Source organism: Tachyglossus aculeatus, assembly GCF_015852505.1.
Source record: "Tachyglossus aculeatus isolate mTacAcu1 chromosome 12 unlocalized genomic scaffold, mTacAcu1.pri SUPER_6_unloc_3, whole genome shotgun sequence".
Classification (NCBI taxonomy): Eukaryota; Metazoa; Chordata; class Mammalia; order Monotremata; family Tachyglossidae; genus Tachyglossus; species Tachyglossus aculeatus.
Genome location: NW_024044830.1, coordinates 3,598,371 through 3,621,747, shown reverse-complemented (window position 1 = coordinate 3,621,747; position 23,377 = coordinate 3,598,371). Strand labels below are relative to the sequence as shown.

The following is a 23,377-nucleotide window of genomic DNA, read 5'->3' as shown; positions in this document are numbered from 1 at the left end:
ACAGTGCTCTGCACACAGTAAGCGCTTAATAAATACAATTGAATGAGTGAATGAACGAATGACGAGAAGGGACATGGCTTGTCCAGGCCGCGAGGTCCCTCGGCAGGGCCCCGAGCCATCCTCCAAAGATACCCCTCGGAGCTGCTCCTGCTTTACCTACAGGGACGGGGCCCCATCTGTACAGCTCCTAAGGCTCTGAGGAAGAGCGGAGAGGCACGAAGGGCACCGCCCTGTTCCTTTCTGGCTGACCGAACCCAGGAGTCTGAGGGGGAAAAGGTGATCAGTCCAGGCCTACAGAGGTCAGCGACCCCCCAGGCCCACACTGCCGTGGTGAGAGTGACTGGGGTGAATGGAATGGATGGACGGGCGGGGGGGAGGGGATGAAGATGGTAAAGATGAAGCCCGTCTAGGGCCTAATTTGGGGTTCAGACCAGGGCGTGACCCCCAGCGGGGCAGGGGTGCTAGCAGGAGGGGAGGTGTTTTCCAGTTCAGTAACCCCCAACAATCACACACCTCTCCTCCTTCCTTCTCAAACCTCGCTATCATGCCAACCATCCGCCAGACTATGGTGCTCCAGCACAGTGTCAGCATTGTGGACAGTCACTTTTGTCTTCAGTGGATCCCAGAATCCCTTGCAGAGGGTATATGACAGGCAGGGCTGAGAGAGTTTGACCAGCTTTGTACAGCCAATGGGACTATCAGCAATTCCTCCCTATGAGAGTTCTTCCTAAATGTAGGAAGAAGACAACTAATGGGAAAGGTTGTAATCCCTGCCCTCATGGGCTTTCCAGCCTACTGGGCTAGGTTGACAAGTCTAATTTACTATCAATCATTAATCTTGAATCAGATTGACTGAGCGCTTATTGAGTGCACTAAGCACTTGGAGAGCAATAATAATAATACTTGTTAAACTCTTATTTTGTCCTAAATGCTGGGGTAGACACAGGTTAAGCATGTTGGGTACAGTTCTTGTCCCATTTTACAGATGAGGTAACTGAGGCTCAGAGAAGTTAAATGACTTGCCAATGGGTCACACAGCAGACATGAGGTGGAGCTGGAATTAGAACCCAGGTCCTTCTGACTCCTTCTGACTCCCAAGCCCATGCTCTATCCACTTTGTAGTACCATAACAGACACATTCCCTGCCCCTTCTAGAAGGAATAAAAGAATGGAAAGATGAATATGCAATTACTGTGTGCCGTTTTACAGATGAGGAAACTGAGTCCCAGAGAAGTGAAGCGAATTGCCAAGGTCCCACAGTGGCAAAGGGACAGAGGCAGGATTAGAACCAAAGTCCCCTGACTCCCACTAAACTATGCTTGGGAGATTACAATAGAACAGAGCTGGTAGATGTGTATGCTGCCCTCAAGGAGCTCACAGTCAAGAAAATTCCTGGGCCTATGCTTTTCCTACTAAATAAGGATGGAAATGAGTTGATTCACACTTGAGTTAAGTAACCTGGGTTTAGAGGGCTGGGAAATGAATCGGGGAAGCTGGTTGGAGGAGAGGGGGATTTTAGCAGTGCTCATAATTCGGAAAGAACTGTGCTCACTCTGAGTTTGAGTGGAGAAGAGAGGGAGTGCCAGGCTAGGAGGGCAATGGAAGAGTCGATCGTGAGTAATAACTCGAAAGTTTCTTTGAGAACTAAGAAGAGGAGTTGAACGATGGAAGGGAGGCAACGTGCCGTCAAAGGGTGGAGAGCCTTCAAACCGACTGTGAGTCTTTGTTGCTTGTGAAAAGATATAACTTGTCCTGAGTGGAGGTTGAAAAGAGGAGAGATGTAGGTTGAGCAAAGCTTCAGGAAAGGACTAGAATGATGAGGTATGCTTGTGTTTGTGTGAGTACAAGTGTGAATGCAGATTTTGAGCAAATGAAATCAGTTACATTCATATGTGGGTTTTATTTTGTTGTTTGCTTTATGGTATCGTTAAGTGCTAATTACGTGCCAGGTACTGTACTAAGCACTGGTGTTTATACAAGCTAATCAGTTTGGACACAATCCATGCCCCACATGGTGCTTTCTGTCATAATCCCCAATTTACAGATGAGGTAACTGAGGCACAGAGAAGGTAAGTAACTGGCTCCAGGTCATACAGCGAAGTAGGAGCAGAGACACGTTAGAATCCTTGTCCTTCTTTCTACCAAGATCATTCTCTCTCCACTAAATGGATGAATTTATGTATAAAGGCACTACTTGTTTGACTGTAAAAACCACCAAAAAAATTTCACAACCGTCATGTTTTTTTCTTTATGTTCTCTGAACTCTCCTGCCTGCTATTCATGTTAGTTTCAGTTTACTCAACCAAAAATAATACTTTTGATATGTTTTAAGTGCTTACTACATTCCAAGGAAAGTATTTAGTCCTGGGTGAGATTCAGGACAATTTGGTAGAACACCGCCCGTGTACCACGAGGGATTCACAGACTAAATAGGAGGGAAAACAGGTATCGAATCCTCATTGTACTCCCGAGAAAACTGAGGTGTAGAAAAATTAAGTCACTTTACCACGCTATTCAGCCGACAACAGGTAGAGTTGGGTTTAGAACCCAGGTCCTCTGACTCCCAGGCCTCTGTTTTACCCAATAGCACCGTGCTTCTACACAGTTCGAAGCTTGGTACTTCCAATATAATGGAAGCTCCTTTGGGGCAGTGATCATATGTATTAATACCGTGTCCTCTGTAGGTACTCAATGCATAGAATTTATTGACTTAGTCCTATTCTGTCACCCCCAACATCAATGTCTTTAAATTGACGTCTTCCCTCTTCCTGCGCAGGGAGTCGACATCATTCCCCAGAAATATTCATTGTCTCCACGGTGACGGGATTCCTCCTGCTGGGTTTCTCGGAGGTCCGGGAGCTGCAGCTGGCCCACGCCGCGCTGTTCCTCCTAGTCTAGCTGGCGTCCCTGACGGGAAATCTCCTCATCGTCTCCATCATCGCCCTCGACCGGCGTCACCACACCCCCATGTAATTCTTCCTTAACAACCTATCTGTCCTCGACCTTTATTACATCTCCGTCACCGTCCCCAAATCCATCCGCTACTCCCTGACCGACCGTAGGGAAATCTCCTTCCTAAGCTGTGCAGCACAGGTCTGTCTGCTGATTTTCTTTGCAGGTGCAGAATATTTTGTCCTCACGGTGATATCCTATGACTGCTACGCTGCAATCTGCCTCCCGTTGCGCTACGAGGTCGTCATGAACAGAGTGGCCTGAGGGAAGATGGCGGCCACCTCTTGGCTCAGTGGGGGCCCTCATCTACAGCCTGAGGAACATGGACGTGAATGCAGCCCTGAAGAGAGGGCTAAACAGCGAATGCGCTTAGTACAGTGCTCTACACACAGTAAGCGCTCAATAAATACGACTGAATTAATTAATAGCTTCCATCTTTGCCTGCTGCATTTAACATGGCCACAGTGAATGACCCCAGCATCTTTCAGAGACTGGATCTTTGCATCTAAGTGTGTGTTTCACCCACAGACCACCCTAGGGGAAGGGAAAACCATCTATAACATCTATATGTAGAACAAGAACCTCGTTTCGACAGGCAGATGGGTCAGCCTGGAATCATCTTCTGCCTCCTGAGCTGAAGGCCACCTTCGAAGGAGGGCATAAGTCTTAATGGAAGGTGACACTCAAAGTCGTACCTTTGTCAGTCGGAACTGATTTTCCCCGAGAAATAATGTCAACGGTAGGAGTTTAGCTCTTGAGCTGACTCATCTCTCTGCTGTGGAACCCAACATAAAGCGTATAAACTTTACACTGCCCAATTATAAAGTTGCAGAATATACCTTGCTCCTATTTTTGCATTTCTTTAGAGTGTTTCAAGTGTAAATGTGTGTGTACGTGTGTGCCTGCGTGTGTGTACACAGTATGTCTCAAACAAAAGTAATTTTTCCCAGAGTAATTAACCTATTTTTGTTTTGATTTTTTAGAGTGATCAATCAATCAGTCAATGAATGTTCTTTTTTTCTGTCGTTTTTTTCGAACTGGTATTTGTTGAGCGATTACGAGGTAACAGGCACTGCACTAAACATTTGGGTAGATACAAGTTAATCATGTTGGACACAGTCCCTGTCACTTTTGGGTTTCATGGTCTTAATCCCCATTTTACAGATGAGGTACCTGAGGCCCTGAGAATTGATGTGGCTTATCCAAGATCACACAGCAGACGGGTGGCAGAGCTGGGATTACAATCAATGACCTTCTGACTCCCAGGCCCATGCTCTACCCACTAAACCATCCAGGCATCACACCCTTTGAAGCAGAGTTCCAACAGCATCTCTAATTGTTCAGAAATAACTCTCAAACTACAATAAAAGATCAGTGAAGCAGCATGCCTAGTGGAAAGAGCACGGACCAGAGGTCAGGGCAACTGGGTTGTAATCCCAGCTCTGCCAATTCCCTGCTGTGTGACCTTAGGTGAATCACTTCATTTCTCCATTCCTTAGTTTCCTCTTGTGTAAAATGGGGATTCAATACCTGTCCCCACCTCCTACTTAGACTGTGAGCCCTATGTGGAACCTGATTGTTTTGTACATACCCCTGTGATTAGAACAGGGCTTGGCTCATAGTAAGTGCTCAACGAATTCCATGAACAATGACGTTCTGGATGGTAGAAAGTTTCCCAGCATCAAGGTTTATGCTCACTTGAACACTACTATGTGGGGTGGTGTATAGAGTTCCGCACACAGTAAACATTCAATAAATTCTATCGATTGATTGCTTGAGTGAGTGATTGATGAAAGGAGAATAATAATAATAATAATAATAATAATAATAATAATAATAATAATGGTATTTGTTAAGCGCTTACTATGTGCAAAGCACTGCTCTTAGCGCTGGGGGATGCAAGGTGATCAGGTTGTCCAATATGGGGCTCACTATCTTAATCCCCACTTTACAGATGAGGTAACAGAGGTCCAGAGAAGTGAATTGACTTGCCCAAAGCCACACAGCTGACAATTGGTGGAGCCAGGATTTGAACCCATGACCTCTGACTCCAAAGCCCGGGTTCTTTCCACTGAACCAACAGCAGATTACCCAAACAGCTACCGAATGGAAAGCAGAAACTGAGAAACTGAAAACAAGGGGGCGGACGGCAGAACAACGTCTGAGACAATATTTCATCCTATAGACCAGTTTCAAGGACCATGGACCACGTGGCCAGAGGTTTCTCATGTCGCCTGTGCTCCAAGGCACCAGGATAGGGCCCCAATACGGTCCTCCAGGGATTCCCTTCAGAGAAACGGCTGCTTTATCTTTGGGGACGGGGTCCATCTGGAGAAGCTTCTAAGTTTCCGCGAGAGACTGGAGAGGGGCTGAGGGCTCCTCGATGTCCCTCCTTGGCTGACTGAACCCAGGCGTCCAATGGGAGACTTGGTACCAGCCTAGCCTGGCAGAGGTCGGCGACCCCCAACCCCATGCTGCCGCGGTGAGTGTGCCCTGGGGTAGGGATGGAGGGGTGCGGAGAGGCCAGTAGCCCATAGTGAGTCTGTGGAGAATCTGGCAATCGGCCCCCAGTTTGAAGTTTGGACCAGGGACGAGACAGTGGAGGGTACCACAGCACAAGCCACTAGTACTAGAATCACTTCCTCTGCTCAGGTTCTTAGTCACATGTTCTTTGTACCTGGACCAGCACTCATCTGCTATTTGTTCTAGGGCACCCCCTCTATAGTCTCGCAGACATCACTTCATCGGCCCTCCATCGGCCCTCAGTCATTAATCCATCACCGCTACATCATCACTCCATCATCCTTCCACCGTCCCTTCATCAACGTTCCATCACCCTTTCATCCCCCTAGACTGTCAGCTCTTTATGGGAAGGGAACGTGTCTACCAACTCTGTTGGATTATCCTCTCCTTAATGCTTTAGCCTAGTGCTCCGCACACAGTAAGCGCTCAGTAAATACCATCTATTAATCATTTCTTGCAGCCCTCTACCAAGCCCGAGGCGACGTATGTAATTGATGTCCTACGCCAGACCCTTCCCTGTTTAGCCAGACTTCACTCTGCAGTTCATTCTCCCAGTATGAATTTGTGCTTGTGTGAGCCCGAGTGTGTTCACATGTGTGTGTGCATTTAGGGCAGGGTAGGAAAATCAGTGTGCAAATCCTACACTTGAGGGAAGGGGGACATCTGGGTATGGAGGAGTGGGGAATGCTCTCCATCTCTCCCTAGGGAACATGTCTGGGGGTCAGAGAAGAGCCTAATGAGTGACTAGATACGCTTATGGGTGTATGCGTCTACCAACCTGTTTGTATTGTACTCTCCCAAATGATTTGCACAGTGATGTGCACATAGTAAGCGCTCGATAAATACGATTGACTCTGTGCCACTGTCCGTCTGTGGGAGAACCTCGGTCTGTGAGTGAGCGGGATATATGTGAGGGCATTTTGTGTTTGGATGCCATGTATTTTGTAATTTTGTGTGTGGGACAATTTTTGTGCTTCAGGGTGCCTTCTAGAATTGGTAAATCCTTGCCTTTTGTGTCCCCTGGGGGCTCAATAAACACCATTATTACTATTATCAGTCAGTCAATCAACTCAGTACAGTGTTCTGCACACAGCAAGCGCTCAATAAATACGATTTAATGAAGGAATATTTATTGGGCTAAGAGCATAGCTCTGTGTGTAGAGCAGTGTACTAAGTGCTTGGCAGACTACAATAAAACAATATAAGAAATACACTCCCTACCCACAAAGAGCTTACAGTCTGTACATATACGTAATTTATTTTAAATTAACATCTTTATCCCCCTTTAGACTGTAAGGTTAAAAGCTTAAAAATAAGATTTCTTAATTGCTTGATTGATAATATAACTTCTACTAGGGTTTTTGCTTCTATTACTGCTATTATTACAGTGACTGCTTTCCCGTCTCATATCTTTGCCATCCTGTTGTCCCCACTTGAAGAACTATGGTGTGAATCCTTCTTTGGAATTCCCTCCTAGTTACATGGAAATCTTTTATCAAGTTTCTAGGTCATTTTTTAATTGATAACTCTCTTCCAATGATAACCCTCTTCCAATGTACCATAGGTCGATACTCCCATATACTCGGCAAAACTCGTGTTGATTTCTTCACCTTATCAAGATCTTTATCCTGTACAGGAAGTCATCATCACCTACCAATGACCAACATCTCCACGGTGAGAGAATTCCTCCTTCTGGGATTCTTGGAAGTCCGGGAGCTGTAACTGGTTCTCACCGTGCTATTTCTTCTGGTCTACCTGGCGACCCTGACGGGGAATCTCCTCATCGTCGCCGCCATCGCCCTCGACAGGTTCCTCCAAACCCCCAGGTACTTCTTCCTCATGCACCTGTCCGTCCTCAACCTCTTCACCATCACCGTCACCGTCCTCAACTCCGTCCACAACTCCATGACCAACTGCTACTCCATCTCCTTCTTGGGCTGTGCCGCACAAGTCTTCCTGTTGGCTCTGTTCGGCTGTTCAGAGTTTTACATCCTCATAGCGATGTTCCACGATCACTACGTGGCCATCTGCTGCCCCCAGCACTATAGTGTCATCATGGACCAAGCGGCCTGTGTAAAGATGGCTGCCGCCTTCTGGCTCAGTGGGGGCTGTGTGAAATCTTGTTTTCAGCTCCAACTTTATCTCTGTCCTTCTGTGGTCCAACGTCGTTCCCCAGTTCTTCTGTGACGTCCCCTCCCTGTTGAAGATCTCCTGCTCCAAGGACCTAGTCGCCATCAATGTGTGTGTGTGGCTACCGGGGTGGCGTTCTCTTTAATCTGCTTCGTCTCCATCGTCGTCTCATATGCGCATATCTTCCGGGCTGTACTGAGGACGCTGGCCTCCGAGGGCCGGGCCAAAGCCTTCTCCACCTGCCTGCCTCATCTCGATGTTGTCAGTCTCTTTGTCATGACCGCAACACCAACTCTCTCCTTGACCCCTCCAATCTGGCTTCCGTCCCCTACACCCCACCGAAACTGCCTTCTCAAACGTCATTAATGACCTCCTCCTTGCCAAATCCAACGGCCCCTACTCTGTCCTAATCCTCCTCTACCTCTCATCTGCCTTAGACACTGTGGATCACCCCCTTCCTGGCTTCACATACTCCGCCATTTCCTGGTTCTCCTCTTATCTCTCCGGCCGTTCATCCTCAGTCTCCTTTGCGGGCTCATCCTCCCCTCCCCATCCCCTTACTATAGGGGTTCCTCAAGGGTCAGTTCTTGGTCCCCTTCTGTTCTCTATCTACACTCACTCATTTGGTGAACTCATTAGCTCCCACGGCTTCAACTATCATCTCTACGCTGATGACACCCTAATCTACATCTCTGCCCCTGCTCTCTCTCCCTCCCTTCAGGCTCGGGTCTCCTCCTGCCTTCAGGACATCTCCATCTGGGTGTCTGCCCGCCATCTAAAGCTCAATATGTCCACGACTGAACTCCTTATCTTCCCTCCCAAACCCTAACATCTCCCTGACTTTCCCGTCACAATAGACGGCACTACCATCCTTCGCGTCTCACAAGCCCGCAACCCTGCCCACCTCCTCCACCTCTTACTGCTGCTGCTGCTGCTGCTGCTGCTTTTGGGGTCCTGGTTATTTACTAATATAAATAAATGGAATTATAGATCTGTACACATATACACAAGTGCTGTGGAGCGGGGGGGAAGAGCAAAGGGAGAGAGATGGGGTGATGAGGAGAAGAGAGGGAGCTGAGGAAAAGGGGAGCTTAGTCTGGGAAGAAAAGAGGTATTTGTTATAACAATATCTGTGGTATATGGTAAGCGCTTAGTATGTGCAATAAACACTGGGATGGATACAAGATAATCAGATCCCACACAGGGCTCACAGTAGGAATGAGAACAGGAATCAGATCCTCATCTTTGCAGATGAGGGAACTGGCGCACAGAGAATTTAAGGGACACATCCAACGTTACACAGCAGGCACATGATAGAGCCGGAATTAGAAACTGTGAGCAAGATATCAGCAGTGGAACATAGAAGGCAACGGGGAGTAATAATAATAATAATAATGGTATTTCTTAAGCGCTTACTATGTGCAAAGCACTGTTCTAAGCGCCGGAGGGATACAAGGCGATCAGTTTGTCCCATGTTGGGCTCACGGTCTTAATCCCTATTTTACAGATGAGGTAACTGAGGCACAGAGAAGTGAAGTGACATGTCCAAAGTCACACAGCTGACAATTGGTGGAGCCGGGATCTGAACCGATGACCTCCGACTCCAAAGCCCGGGCTCTTTCCACTGAGCCACGCTGCTTCTCTAAGCATTATAAGTAAGTAGTTTGGCTTGAAGAGCAGCACTGCCTAATGGATTCAGCACGAACAAAGGAGTCAGAAGGACCTGGGTTCTAGTCCTGGCTCTGCCACTTGTCTTCTTTGAGACCTTGGGCAAGACACTTCACTTCTCTGTGACTCAGTTACCTCATCTATACAATGGGGATTAAGACTGTGAGCCCCATGTGCGACAGGGACCGTCCACCTCTACCTCCACCTCCACCTCCGAGACAATTTTGCCAAGAGACCCTGGACTCTGCTTGCCATTAACCTCTTTGATCTCATTTGACTGACCTATGAACAATTCATCCTCCCGCTTTGAGGATCATCTGCCCATTATATCGTCGCTTCGGCATGGTAATTGTTAACTGCTCTCTGTGATGTCATCATCTGTTTATTTTAATGTTCCCATCGAATGTTAATTGTTAACGTGTTTCGAGGATGTCATCACCTGCTTATTTTACTGCCATCGTATGTTAATTGTTAACTGCTGTCTTTGATGTCATCATCTGCTTATTTTTTGACAACACATGGTAATTATATGCTCTCTGTGATATCATCTTCTGCTTATTTTATTGTTGCCATAGCATATTAATTCTTAACTACCCTCTGTGATGTCATCACCTACTTATATCATTGCTACTGCGTTATTGCTATTGCATTTTAATTGTTAACCTCCCACTGTGATGTCGTTTACCTTGCTGACCTCACCATGAACTATCAATTTCCCTGCTCCCAACTGCCATTCCCATTCCTCATCTTCCCCTTCCCGTCTCCCACCCAGCTCTTTCCCTCCCTTTCCCCCTCCCACCCCTCCCTCTCATCCCCTCCCCAGGATCCCTTTGTACCAGAGTCAACCCTCAACTCCTCCCTCCCAGCCTCCCCCTCCTCCCTGCTCCTTCCCCATCCCAGTTCTTCTTTCTCATCGCCACCCCTCTTCCCACTCTCCCCTCCCAGGCCCCTGCCAACTCATCCCAAACCAAAACCTTCCCACCCCTCATACCCTTCCCCCTCACTCCTCTCCCTCCACAGCTGCTGCCAAGTGTGGCCTTTGAGATACCCGCTCCATTATAGGTAAGCTCCCTTTCACCCTGGATTTATTCCTTTCCAGCTCTCTACTCCTCCTCGCCCTAACTGAAACATGGCTGTCTCCATACGACACGGTCTCTTCGGCTGCTCTCTCCAGTGGAGGCCTGTTTTTCTCCCATTCCCCCACACTCACCGGAAAAGGAGGAGGTGTCGGTTTCCTTCTCGCTCCCCAATGTGACTTTCCCCTTTCCCTTTCCTTCCCCTCCTTTGAAGCCCTCATTATTCGCCTCTAACACCCCCTACAGATTCAGGTAGCTGTCATCTACCGCCCCCCCCGCCCCCACCTCCAACTTCTTTAACGGTTTTGACCCCTTTCTCACCTTCCTTCTCTCCTTTTCCATGCCCACTCCGATTCTTGGAGCCTTCAACATCCACATGGATGTCCCTGGTGACCCCTCTGCCACATGCCTTTTATGTGTTCTTGACGCTGCCAACCTCCTGTTCCACTCCGCATCGCCCACTCACCACCTTGGTCACAGCCTCGACCTCATCATCTCCTACCGCTGCACTATCTCCACCCTCAACAACTCTGAAATCCCTCTCTCTGATCATAACCTTCTCACCTGCCTCCTCACTCATAGTCCTTTCCCCTCTAAATCTATATTACTACCTCACAGAAACCGCTCTCTCGACCCCATCCATCTTTCTGAGCGCCTCACACCCCACCTCGCCTCCCTTTCCTCTCTACCCATTCTTGATGATCAGATGACTGTTGTCAACTCTACCCTCTCTACTCAGCTCATCTCGCTCTCTCCCCTTTACCTTCGCTGCTCTCGCTCCACTAACCCACAGCCTTGGATCACTGACACTGTCCGCCTCCTTCGGTCTTATGCTCGATCTGCTGAACGCTGCTGGCGAAAGTCTAAACACCAAGCCAACCTTGTTCACTTCAAGTTTATCCTTTCCTGCCTTAACTCCGCCCTCTCCTCTGCCAGACAAAACTATTTCTATACCCTTATTGACATCCATGCCCATTATCCCCGTCAGCTCTTTCGTAATTTTAACTCCCTTCTCAGGCCCCCTGTTCCTCCCACTCCTCCTTCCCTCACGCTAAATAATCTGGCCTCCTACTTCATTAGTAAAATTATCTCCATCAGGTCTGAGCTCCCCAAAGTCACTCCCCACTCTTCTCCAACTCCCCTGCTCTCAACCCTCTCCGCTATTCTCCCATTCTTCCCAGCAGTATCCCCAGATTAGATCTCCTCCCTCCTCTCAAGTGCTTCTCCAGCCACCTGTGCTTCTGACCCCATTCCCTCTCATTTTATGAAATCTCTCTCCGCTTCCCTCCTCCCCTCCTTAACTTCTATCTTCAACCACTCACTATCTACTGGCTCCTTCCCCACTGCCTTCAAACATTCCAACGACTACCCCATCCTAAAAAAACAGTCTCTTGACCTCACCTCCCCTTCTAGTTATCGCCCTAACTCCCTCCTACCATTCCTTTCCAAATTCCTTGAACGAGTCGTCCACACCCGCTGCCTCGAATTTCTCAACGTTAACTCTCTCCTTGACCCCCTCTAATCTGGTTTGCGTCCCCTACATTCCACTGAAACTAAAGGTCACCAATGACCTCCTTTTTGCCAGATCCTACGGCACCTAATCTATCCTAATCCTCCTCGACCTCTCAGCTGCCTTCGACACTGTGGACCACTCCCTTCTCATCAACACGCTATCCAACCTTGGCTTCACAGACTCTGTCATCTCCTGGTTCTCCTCTTAACTCTCTGGCCATTAATTCTCAGTCTCCTTTGCAGGCTACTCATCCCCCTCCCATCCCCTTACGGTAGGGGTTCCTCAAGTGTCAGTTCTTTGTTCCCTTCTGTTCTGTATCGACACTCACTCTCTTTGTGAAATCATTCGCTCCCACGGCTTCAACTATCATCTCTACGCTGATGGCAAACAAATCTACATCTCTGACCCTGCTCTCTCTTCCTCCCTTCAAGCTCGTGGCTTTTCCTACCTTCAAGATATCACCATCTGGATGTCTGTCTGCCATCTAAAATTCAATATGTCCAAGACTAAACTCCTTATCTTCGCTCCCAAATCCTGCCCTCTCCCTGACTTTCCCGTCACTGTAGGTGGCACTATCATGCTTCCCGTCTCGCTAGCCCGCAACCTTGATGTCATCCTCGACGCCGCTCTCTCGTTCACCCCTCACATCCAATCCGTCATCCAAACCTGCCTGTCTCACTTTCGCAACATCGCCAAGATCCGCCCTTTCCTCTCCATCCAAACCGCTACCTTGCTGGTTCAATCTCTCACCGTATCCCGACTGGAATACTGCATCAGCCTCCTCTCTGATCTCCAATCCTGCTGTCTCTCCCCACTTCAGTCTATACTTGACTCTGCTGCCCAGATCATCTTTGTGCAGAAACGCTCTGGGCATGTTACTCCCCTTCTCAAAACTCTCCAGTGGCTACCAGGCAACCTACGCATCAAGCAAAAACTCCTCACTCTTGGCTTCAATGCCCTCCATCACCTCGCCCCCTCCTTTAGGCCTCACCTCCCTTCTCTCCTACAACCTCCCTTCTCTCCTACAGCCCAGCCCGCACCCTCCACTCCCCTGCCACTAACCTCCTCACTGTACCTCGTTCTCGCCTGTCCCGCCATAGACCCCCGGCCCACGTCCTCCCCCTGGCCTGGAATGCCCTCCCTCCGCACATCCTCCAAGCTAGCTCTTTTCCTCCCTTCAAAGCCCTCCTGAGAGCTCACCTTCTCCAGGAGGCCTTCTCAGACTGAGCCCCCTTTTTCCTCTCCCCATCCCCATCCCCCCTGCCCTACCTCCTTCCCCTCCCCACAGCACCGGTATATATATTTGTACAGATTTTTTGCTCTATTTATTCTACTTGTACATATTTACTATTCTATTTATTTTGTCAATGATGTGCATCTAGCTTTACTTCTATTTAGTCTGATGACCTGACACTTGACCACATGTTTTGTTTTGTTGTCTGTCTCCCCCTTTTAGACTGTGAGCCCATTGGTGGGTAGGGACCGTCTCTAAATGTTGCCAACTTGTACTTCCCAAGCGCTTAATACAGTGCTCTGCACACAGTAAGCGCTCAATAAATACGATTGAATGAATGAATGAATATAACCCAATTGGCTTGTATTCACAAGGCTTGTATTGGCTTGTAGTGCCTGGTAATAGTTAATAATTATAATTTTGGTATTTGTTAAGCGCTTACTCTGTGCCAGGCACTGTTCTAAGCACTGGGGGAGATACAAGGTAATCAGGTTGTCCCACATGGGGCTCACAGTCTTAATCTACATTTTACATATGCGGTAACTGAGGCCCAGAGAAGTAAAGTGACTTGCTCAAAGTCACACAGCTGAAAAGTGGCGGAGCCATGACCTCTGATTCCCAAGCCCGTGCTCATTACACTGAGTCACTCTGCTTCCCTATATACATAATAAGTGCTTATGAAATGTTACAGCTGTTATCATTACAAGCGACTAAAGAGTGTGAGCTGGGGTGTAGTTGTAGAACAGACGCACAGAAAAGTGAAGTAAATTGCTCAAAGTCACACAGCAGAGAGATGGAGGAGATTAAATTAATAATAATTATAATAATAATTAGAGAAGCAGTTTGGCTCAGTGGAAAGAGATCGGGCTTGGCAGTCAGAAGTCGTGGGTTCTAATCTTGGCTCTGCCACCTGTCAGCTGTGTGACTTTGGGCAAGTCACTTAACTTCTCTGGGCCTCAGCTACCTCATCTGTAAAATGGATGAATCCTGTGAGCCCCCCGTGGGACAACCTGATGACCTTGATGACCCAGCGCTTAGAACTTTTTTGGTACACAGTAAGCACTTAACAAATATCAACATTATTATTATTATTATTATTTTTAAAAAGCGCTCAACAAGCACCTTTGATTGACTGACCGATTGATTCATTACACTTAAAAGTTATTGCTGATACCCGGAATTTAGCAACCCCAATTCCTTGTGGATGGAAGAAAGTAACAGGAAACATGTACAGTGATTAGGCATGACAAGATCAAGCCTGCATCCAAATTGGTGAGAAGGTGGGGTGAAGGATGAAGTCAGTAAAGTTGAGGAGTGAGAAGCAACATGGCCTCATGGATAGGTCACGGGCCTGGGAGTCAGAAGACCTGGATTCTAATTTCAGCACCTCCACGTGTGTGCTGTATGACCTTGGGCAATTCATTTCGCTTTTCTGTGCCTCTGTTCTTCTGTTCTCCCTCCTACATAGACGGTAAGCCCCATACGGGACAAGGACCTTGTCCAACCTAATTCACTTGTATCTACCCCAGCACTTAGAAGATTGTTCAACACACCGTAAGCGCTTAACAAATACCATTTCTGATTCCTGAGCAGAGAGGATAGCGCCGGATCACAGAGGCTGTAACAGTCATCCAGACCATAGCACTTGCCATTCCTCCTGTCAGGAACTTCCTCCCCATTCAATCCACTCCCTTATGTATCACCCTTTCGCTTGGATTTGATCCTTTTACTCACCCTTCATCGGTCCCACAGCACTAAACATCCATAGCCGTCATTTATTCATTTATATCCACGACTGTCTACTCTATAGACTGTAAGCTCAACGTGGGCAAGGATCAGGCCTACCAACTCTGTTATATTTACTCTCCCAAGTGTGTAGTTTTGTGCTCTGAACTCAGTAAACACTCGATAAATACTGTTTATTGATTGGCTGATCGATAACTCCACCAGGCCTCTGCTCTCCCCATCTTCAAAATCCTTTTGAAATCTCATTCCATCCCACGCTGAGAAGTATCGTGGTTTAGGGGAAAGAACACTGGCCTGGGAGTCAAAGGACATGGGTTCTAATCCCGTCTCTGCCACTTGTCTGCTGTGTGACCTGGGGCAAGCCACTTAACTTCGCTATGCCTCAGTTACCTCATCCATAAAATGGAGATTAAGACTGTGAGCCCCACGTGGGACAACTTGATGACTTTGTATCTACCCAAATGCTTGGAACAGTGCTTGGCACATAGTAAGCGCTTAACAAATACGATAATAATTATCATCATCATCATCACCCAGAACCTTTCCCCATTCATTTCTCTTCTCTCCAGAACACGCCCATGAACTCCCTTTGCTTTTCTATAGATTTCTTAAACTCATTATTATCAGGGAACGTGTCCGCTAATTCTGTCATATTCTACTCCCTACCCAAGCCCTTAGTACATTGCTCTGCAAATAATAAGCACTCAATAAACACCACTGATTGATTTTCTTTCACAATCCCTGTTACTTAAGCACTTATTTTTTCTTCTTCCTTCTTTCTAAAACTTTATTGTCCGTTTCACCCCGCCATACTTAGGAGATGCTTTATGTCTTGATACTCTATCGTACTCTCTTAAAGATCTTATCTTAGGACTCTACACACCTTAGGAGCTCAATAAATACTAAAGATTGAATGATTGATTAAATTACCTCTTCAGCACTTTTGCACCACCTCTGCGGTTATGCATGTTTTTGTAGACCCAGCTAGTAGGAGGTTGAATCCTTCCAGAAGCCAGTGAGGACTTTTTGTAAGGTACTGGCTATGCACTTACTTTCCAGCCACTGAGCTATGCGCTGGGGTGGATACAGCTAATCCTAGATTAAGCCCCCCTTTCCTCTGCTCCCCCTCCCCTCCCCATCGCCCCGACTTGCTCCCTTTGTTCTACCCCCCAACTCCGGCTATAGCACTTGTGTATATTTGAATATATTTATAATTCTATTTATTCATATTAATGATGGGCATATATCTGTAATTCGATTTATTTGTATTGATGCTATTGATGCTTGTTTACTCGTTTTGATGCCCGTCACCCTGCTTCTAGACTGTGAACACATTGTGGGCAGGGACTGCCTCTATTTGTTGCTGAACTGTATTTTCCAAGCAGTACAGTGCTCTGCACATAATAAGCGCTCAATAAATACGGTTGAATGAATGAATGTAGGAATAATCAGGTTGGGTAGAACCCTTGTCCACATGGGGCTCACAGTCTAAGTACGGAGGACATAAGATTTAATCCTCATTTCACACATAAAGAGACTGATGCATAGGAGAAGTAAAGTGACATGTCCAAGGTCACACAGCTAACAAGTTGCTAAATGCTGAGGTAGATACAAAATAATCACGGTGGACATAGCACCTGTCCGACATGGGACTCTGCACCTCCTAGAGCGGGTAACTGAGGCACTTGGAAATGACATCACATGCCCAAGGTCACAGAGCAGATGAGCAGTGAAGTCAGGATTAGAACCCAGGTTCTCTGGCTCCCAGGCCCAGGCTCCTTCCACTAGGCCAAGCTGCTTCTAGTTTCCAGACATTAATTGAGTTTGCCAATCTGTCACTCCCTACCTCTGTGTTTGGGGCACTGGTCTCCACTGGCTACTCTGAGTAACCAATCGTACTCCCCCAGTGAGGATATGAGGACACGCAATTGTTAGAATGGATTAAATTTATAGGAGCAGTGGGGCCACTCCTGGTCACTTTGGCACTACTTGCTGTGTCCTAAAAAGTAATAATAATAATAATAATAATAATAATAATAATAATAATAATAATAATGGCATTTATTAAGCGCTTTACGTCACACCATCCTAAAACTGCTCTCCACCCAGAAAATAAAAAAAGCCTTTTCCACCGGCTCCTCCCACATGATCGTCATCTCCCTCTCTTACAATAGCTGCATATTCATGTACATCAAGCCAACACCCAAGGAAGGATTAGACTTCTACAAGAAGGTGGCGGTGCAAAGCACCTCCTTGGCCCCTACACCCTACGAAACCAACAGGTGAATCAGGCCATCGAGGAAGTAGCCAAGAGGGTGATTTTCTTTAAGAAGAAATAAGAAGCTTCTGACGCGTATTTGTGATTCTATAACATAAAACGAAATTGAATGACTAAAACTTTCCTTAGTGAGAACGCAATTACAGCTCCCTACTCAGGTCATGTTTCCTCATTATTTTTGTATATTTCCATTCCCATGTCTGAGCAGCCCACCACTTTGTCCACTAGGCGTACCCCATCCCTTTCCATAGTAACTTTATTCATTCATTCATTCAATCGTTTTTATTGAGCGCTTACTGTGTGCAGAGCACTGTACTAAACGCTTGGGAAGTCCACGTCGACAACATACAACGACGGTCCCTACCCAACAACGGGCTCACAGTCAAGAAGGGGAAGACAGACAACAACAAAAAAATGCAGACAGGTGTCAAAAGCGTCAGAGCAAATAGAATTAAAGCTATATGCACATCATTAACAAAATAGACTAGTAAATATGTACAAGTAAAATGAATAGAGTAATAAATCTGGAGAAATATGTATACAGGTGTTGTGGGGAGGGGAAGGATGTAGGGCGGGGGGATGGGGAAGAGGAGAAGAAAAATGGGGTTCAGTCTGGGAAGGCCTCCTTGAGGAGTAGGGCTTTGAAGGGAGGAAGAGAGCTAGCTTGGCGGATGTGTAGAGGGAGGGCATTACAGACCAGGGGAAGGACGTGGGCCAGGGGTCGATGATATGACAGGCGAGAACGAGTTACAGTGAGGATGTTAGCGGAAGAGGAGCAGAGGGTGCGGGCTGGGCTGTTGAAGGAGAGAAGGGAGGTGAGGTAAGAGGGGGAAAGGTGATGGAGAGCCTTGAAGCCGAGAGTGAGGAGTTTTTGCTTGATTCGTAGGTTGACAGGCAGCCACTGGAAATTTTTGAGAAGGAGAATAACATGACTAGAGCGTTTCTGCAGAAAGATGATCCGGGCAGCAGAGTGAAGTATAGACTGAAGTGGGGAGAGACAGGAGGATGGGAGATCAGAGAGGAGGTTGATGCAGTAATCCGGTCGGGATAGGATGAGAGATTTAACCAGTAAAGTAGTGGTTTGGATGGAGACGAAAGGGCGGATCTTGGCGATGTTGCGGAGGTGAGAGTGGCAGGTTTTGGTGACGGATTAGATGTGTGGGGTGAACGAGACAGCGGAGTAGAGGATCAATCAGTCAATCAATCGTATTCATTGAGCGCTGACTGTGTGCAGAGCACTGTACTAAGCGCTTGGCAAGTACAAGCTGGCAACATATAGAGACAGTCCCTGCCCAACAGTGGGCTCACAGTCTAGAAGGAGGAGACACAGAGAACAAAACCAAACATACTAACAAAATAAAATAAATAGAATATATAGGTATAAGTAAAATAAATAGATAACTAAATAGAGTAATAAATATGTACAAACATATATACATATATACAGGTGCTGTGGGGAAGGGAAGGAGGTAAGATGGGGGGGATAGAGAGGGGGACAAAGGGGAGAGGAAGGAAGGGGCTCAGCCTGGGAAGGGGTCCTGGAGGAGATGAGCTCTCAGTAGGGCCTTGAAGGGAGGAAGAGAGCTAGCTTGGCGGATGGGCAGAGGGAGGGAATTCCAGGCCCGGGGGAGGACGTGGGCCGGGGTTCGATGGCGGGACAGGCAAGAACGTGGCACGGTGAGGAGATTAGCGGCAGAGGAGCGGAGGGTGCGGGGTGAGCTGTAGAAGGAGAGAAGGGAGGTGAGGTAGGAGGGGGCGAGGTGATGGAGAGCCTTGAAGCCCAGGGTGAGGAGTTTCTGCCTGATGCGCAGATTGATTGGTAGCCACTGGAGATTTTTGAGGAGGGGAGTAACATGCCCAGAGCGTTTCTGGACAAAGACAATCCGGGCAGCGGCGTGAAGTATGGATTGAAGTGGGGAGAGACACGAGGATGGGAGATCAGAGAGAAGGCTGATGCAGTAGTCCAGACAGGATAGGATGAAAGCTTGAACGAGCAGGGTGGCAGTTGGGATGGAGAGGAAAGGGCGGATCTTGGCAATGATGCGGAGCTGAGACCGGCAAGTTTTGGTGACGGCTTGGATGTAATGGGTGAATGAGAGAGCAGAGTCGAGGATGACACCAAGGTTGCGGGCCTGTGAGACGGGAAGGATGGGTGTGCCGTCAACAGAGATGGGAAAGTCAGGGAGAGGGCAGGGTTTGGGAGGGAAGACAAGGAGTTCAGTCTTGGACATGTTGAGTTTTAGGTGGCAGGCAGACATCCGGGTGGAGATGTCCTGAAGGCAGGAGGAGACGCGAGCCTGGAGAGAGGGGGAGAGAGCAGGGGCAGAGATGTAGATCTGGTGTCATCAGCGTAGAGATGATAGTTGAAGCCGTGGGAGCGAATGAGGTCACCAAGGGAGTGAGTGTAGATCGAGAACAGAAGGGGACCAAGCACTGAACCTTGGGGAACCCCCACAGTAAGAGGATGGGAGGGGGAGGAGGAGCCTGCAAAAGAGACTGAGAATGAACGACCGGAGAGATAAGAGGAGAACCAGGAGAGGACGGAGTCTGTGAAGAGAAGGTCGGATAGCCTGTTGAGGAGAAGGGGGTGGTCCACAGTGTCGAAGGCAGCTGAGAGGTCGAGGAGGATTAGGACAGAGTATGAGCCGTTGGATCTGGCAAGCAGGAGGTCATTGGTGACCTTGGAGAGGGCAGTTTCTGTGGAATGTAGGGGACGGAAGCCAGACTGGAGGTCGTCGAGGAGTGAGTTGTTGTTGAGGAATTCGAGGCAACGCATGTAGACAACTCGTTCAAGGAGTTTGGAAAGTAATGGTAGGAGGGATATGGGGCGATAACTAGAAGGTTAGGTGGGGTCAAGAGAAGGTTTTTTTAGGATGGGAGAGACATGGGCATGTTTGAAGGCAGAGGGGAAGGAACCAGTGGAGAGTGAGCGGTTGAAGATAGAAGTTAAGGAGGGGAGAAGGGATGGAGGGAGAAATTTCATGAGATGAGAGGGAATTAGGTCGGAAGCACAGGTGGCCGGAGTAGCACTTGAGAGGAGGGAGGAGAGCTCCTCTGAGGATACTGCTCGGAAGGATGGGAGAGTAGCAGAGAGTGTTGAGAGCCGGGCGCTTGGAGAAGGCTGGGGAGTGACTTTGGGGAGGTCGGACCTGATGGATTTAATTTTGTTAATGAAGTAGGAGGCCAGATCGTTGGGGGTGAAGGAAGAGGAGGGGGAGGAGCCGGGGGCCTGAGAAGGGATTTGAATGTACGGAAGAGCAGACAGGGATGATGGGCATGGGTGTCAATAAGGGAGGAGAAATAGTTTTATGTGGCAGAGGAGAGGGCTGAGTTAAGGCAGGAAAGGATAAACTTGAAGTGAACGAGGTTGGCATGGTGTTTAGACTTTTGCCATCAGCGTTCGGCAGCTCGAGCATAAGAGCGAAGGAGGCGGACAGTGGCAGTGATCCAGGGCTGTGGGTTAGTGGTACGAGAGCGGCGAAGGGAAAGGGGAGCGAGTGAGTCTAGCTGAGTAGAAAGGGTAGAGTTGAGAGCAGTAATCTGATCATCATGACTGGTTAGAGAGCAGAGGGCGGCGAGGTGGGTTGTGAGGCTCTCAGAAAGATGGATGGGGTCAAGAGAGCGGAGATCTCTGTGAGGGAGTAATATGGATTTACAGGGGAAAGGAGTGTGAGTGAGGAGGCAGGTGAGAAGATTATGATCAGAGAGAGGGATTTCAGAGTTGGTGAGGGTGGACAGAGTGCAGCGATAGGAGATGATGAGGTCGAGGGTATGACCAAGTTGGTGAGTGGGTGAGGTGGGGTGGAGCAAGAGGTTGGCAGCGTCGAGGAGAGATAGAAGGCGGGCGGCAGAGGAGTCATCAGGGATATCCATGTCGATGTTGAAGTCTCCGAGGATCAGAGTGGGAATGGAAAAGGAGAGAAGGAAGGTGAGGAAGGGGTCAAAATCGTTAAATAAGTTGGAGGTGGGGCGGGGGGGGGCGGTAGATTACGGCTACAAGAATCTGGAGGGGGTGGTAGAGGCGAATAACGTGGGCTTCAAAGGAAGGGAACGAAAGGGAAGGGGGAGGAGGGATAGTGCGAAAGCGACATTGGGGGGCGAGAAGGAAACCGACACCTCCTCCTTTTCCGGTGAGTCTGGGGGAGTGGGAGAAGAAGAGGCCCCCACTGGAGAGAGCAGCAGAAGAGACCGTGTCGTCCGGAGACAACCATGTTTCAGTTAGGGCGAGGATGAGTAGAGATCTGGAAAGTAAAAGGTCCAGGATGAAAGGGATCTTACCTAAAACGGAGCGGGGGTTCCAGAGGCCACACTTGGCAGCTGCTGTCGAGGTGGGGGAGGGAGGGGGAAGGGTGCGAGGGGTGGGGAGGGTTTGTATTGGGATGAGTTGGCCGCGGCCTCGGCGGGGAGACTGGGATGAGGGGTGGCGATGGGAAAGGAGAACTGGGATGGGGTGGGGGCGGGGAGAACGGGAGGGAGGGGGCTGGGAGGGAGGAGTGGAGGAATGGCGCTTGTACAGAGGTCTCCTTGTTAGGGGGTGAGGGGGAGTGGTCTTGGTGGGGGAAAGGGAGGGAAAAAGCTGGGTGAGAGAGGGGAAGGGGAAGGTGAGGAATGGGAATGGCAGTTGGGAGCAAGGGAATTGAAAATTCATGGTGAGGTCAGCAGGACGAGTGACAGTACAGCGGGAGGTTAACAAATGAGATGCAGAAGCGATAAAACAGTAGCAATGATATACGTAGGCGATGGCATCACAGGGGGTAGTTAAACAATTAACATGCTATGGCAATAATAAAATTGGCAGATAATGATATCACAAAGAGCAGATACAAACTATTACCTGCTGGAGTAAGGTGGATCTGTAAGGGAGCAGAGATACCTGGGGAGAAGAGTGAACAGCCAACTAGCATGGGAGGACTGAGTAGGTGCGAATGGGGTTGTCATTAATGTAACTTGGCGATAACAAGGGCCCTTTTCCCGGGGTGGGGGGGAGGGGAGAGTCAGTCAGGACCGGACCGGGAAGGGGGGTTGGGGGGCACTTTAAGGAAGGTCGCTTAAGTGGGGGGGGGGTGGAAGCAGGGGGCGTCTACGGTGGCTCTCTGAGGAGAGGAGCCTTCCGGGAGCAGTGGGGGCCACGCGGTGTGATGGCGGGCGGGCCTCTAGGGAACGGAGTCCAGGGCGTCTATGGCGGGCCTCTCTGGCGCTCCGAGGAGAGGATCCTTCCGGGAGCAGCGTGGGCCACGCGGTGTGATGGCAGGAGGGCAAGGTTGCGTGCTTGCGAGACAGGAAGAATCTTAGTGCCGTCTACAGTGACGGGAAAGTCAGGGAGAGGGCAGGGTTTGGGAGGGAAGATGAGTTCAGTCTTGAACATATTGAGTTTTAGATGGCGGGCGGACATCCAGATGGAGATGTCCTGAAGTCAGGAGGAGACACGAGCCTGAAGCGAGGGAGAGAGAGCAGCGGCAGAGATGTAGATTTGGAGCTAGTTGTGATCGTATGAGTAGTAGAATAAGAATTGTAGTATTTGTTAAGTTCTTACTTTGTGCCAGGTACTGTACTAAGCGCTGTGGTGGACATAGGAACATTGGGTTGGGCAGAGTCTCTGTCCCGCATGGGGTTCAGAATAGTGGTAGTAGTAGTAGTAGTAGTAGTAGTAGTAGTAGTAGTAGTAGTAGTAGAAGTAGTAGTAGTAGTACTCTCCCATCACTGTGGATCGCACCACCATCCTTGCTGTCTCACAAGCCCCTTACCTTGGCGTTATCCTTGACTCCTCTCTCTCATTCAACCCACAAATTCAGTCCGTCACGAAATCCTGATATCCCACATTCACAACATCGCTAAAGTCCACAGTTTCCTCTCCATCCATACTGCTACCACGTTAATACAATCGTTCATCCTATCATGCCTGGATTACTGCATCAATCTCTCCATGCTGACCTCCAGACTCCTATCACTCCCCACTCCAGTCCATACTTCACCCTGCTGCTGGATCATTTTTCTACGAAAATGTTCTGAACACGTCACCCATCTCCTCAAAAAACCCCAACCATTGCTTATCCACCTCCGTATCAAACAAAAATTCCTCTCCATGGGTTTTAAAGCACCTTCCCCCCTCCAACCTAATCTCACTTCTCTCTTTCTATAATCCAGCACGCATGCTTATTTCCTCCAGTGCTAACCTTCATACTGTGCCTTGATATCGCCTGTCTCGCTGCCGACCCCTAGCCCACATCCTGCCTCTGGCTTGGAACACCCTCCCTCCT

The 23,377-nt window shown here is 48.6% G+C and overlaps 1 protein-coding gene across 1 annotated transcript; it reads left to right on the top strand.

Annotated features, from left to right (window-relative positions):
* Positions 1-1,598: 1,598 nt before the first annotated feature.
* Positions 1,599-17,128, top strand: LOC119921574 (olfactory receptor 6C76-like). Its single transcript, XM_038741702.1, has 7 exons — positions 1,599-1,613; positions 2,899-2,969; positions 3,063-3,192; positions 5,364-5,434; positions 7,302-7,548; positions 7,682-7,714; positions 16,952-17,128. The coding sequence occupies exons 1-7, from the start codon at positions 1,599-1,601 to the stop codon at positions 17,126-17,128; spliced, it is 744 nt and encodes a 247-aa protein (XP_038597630.1).
* Positions 17,129-23,377: the final 6,249 nt, after the last annotated feature.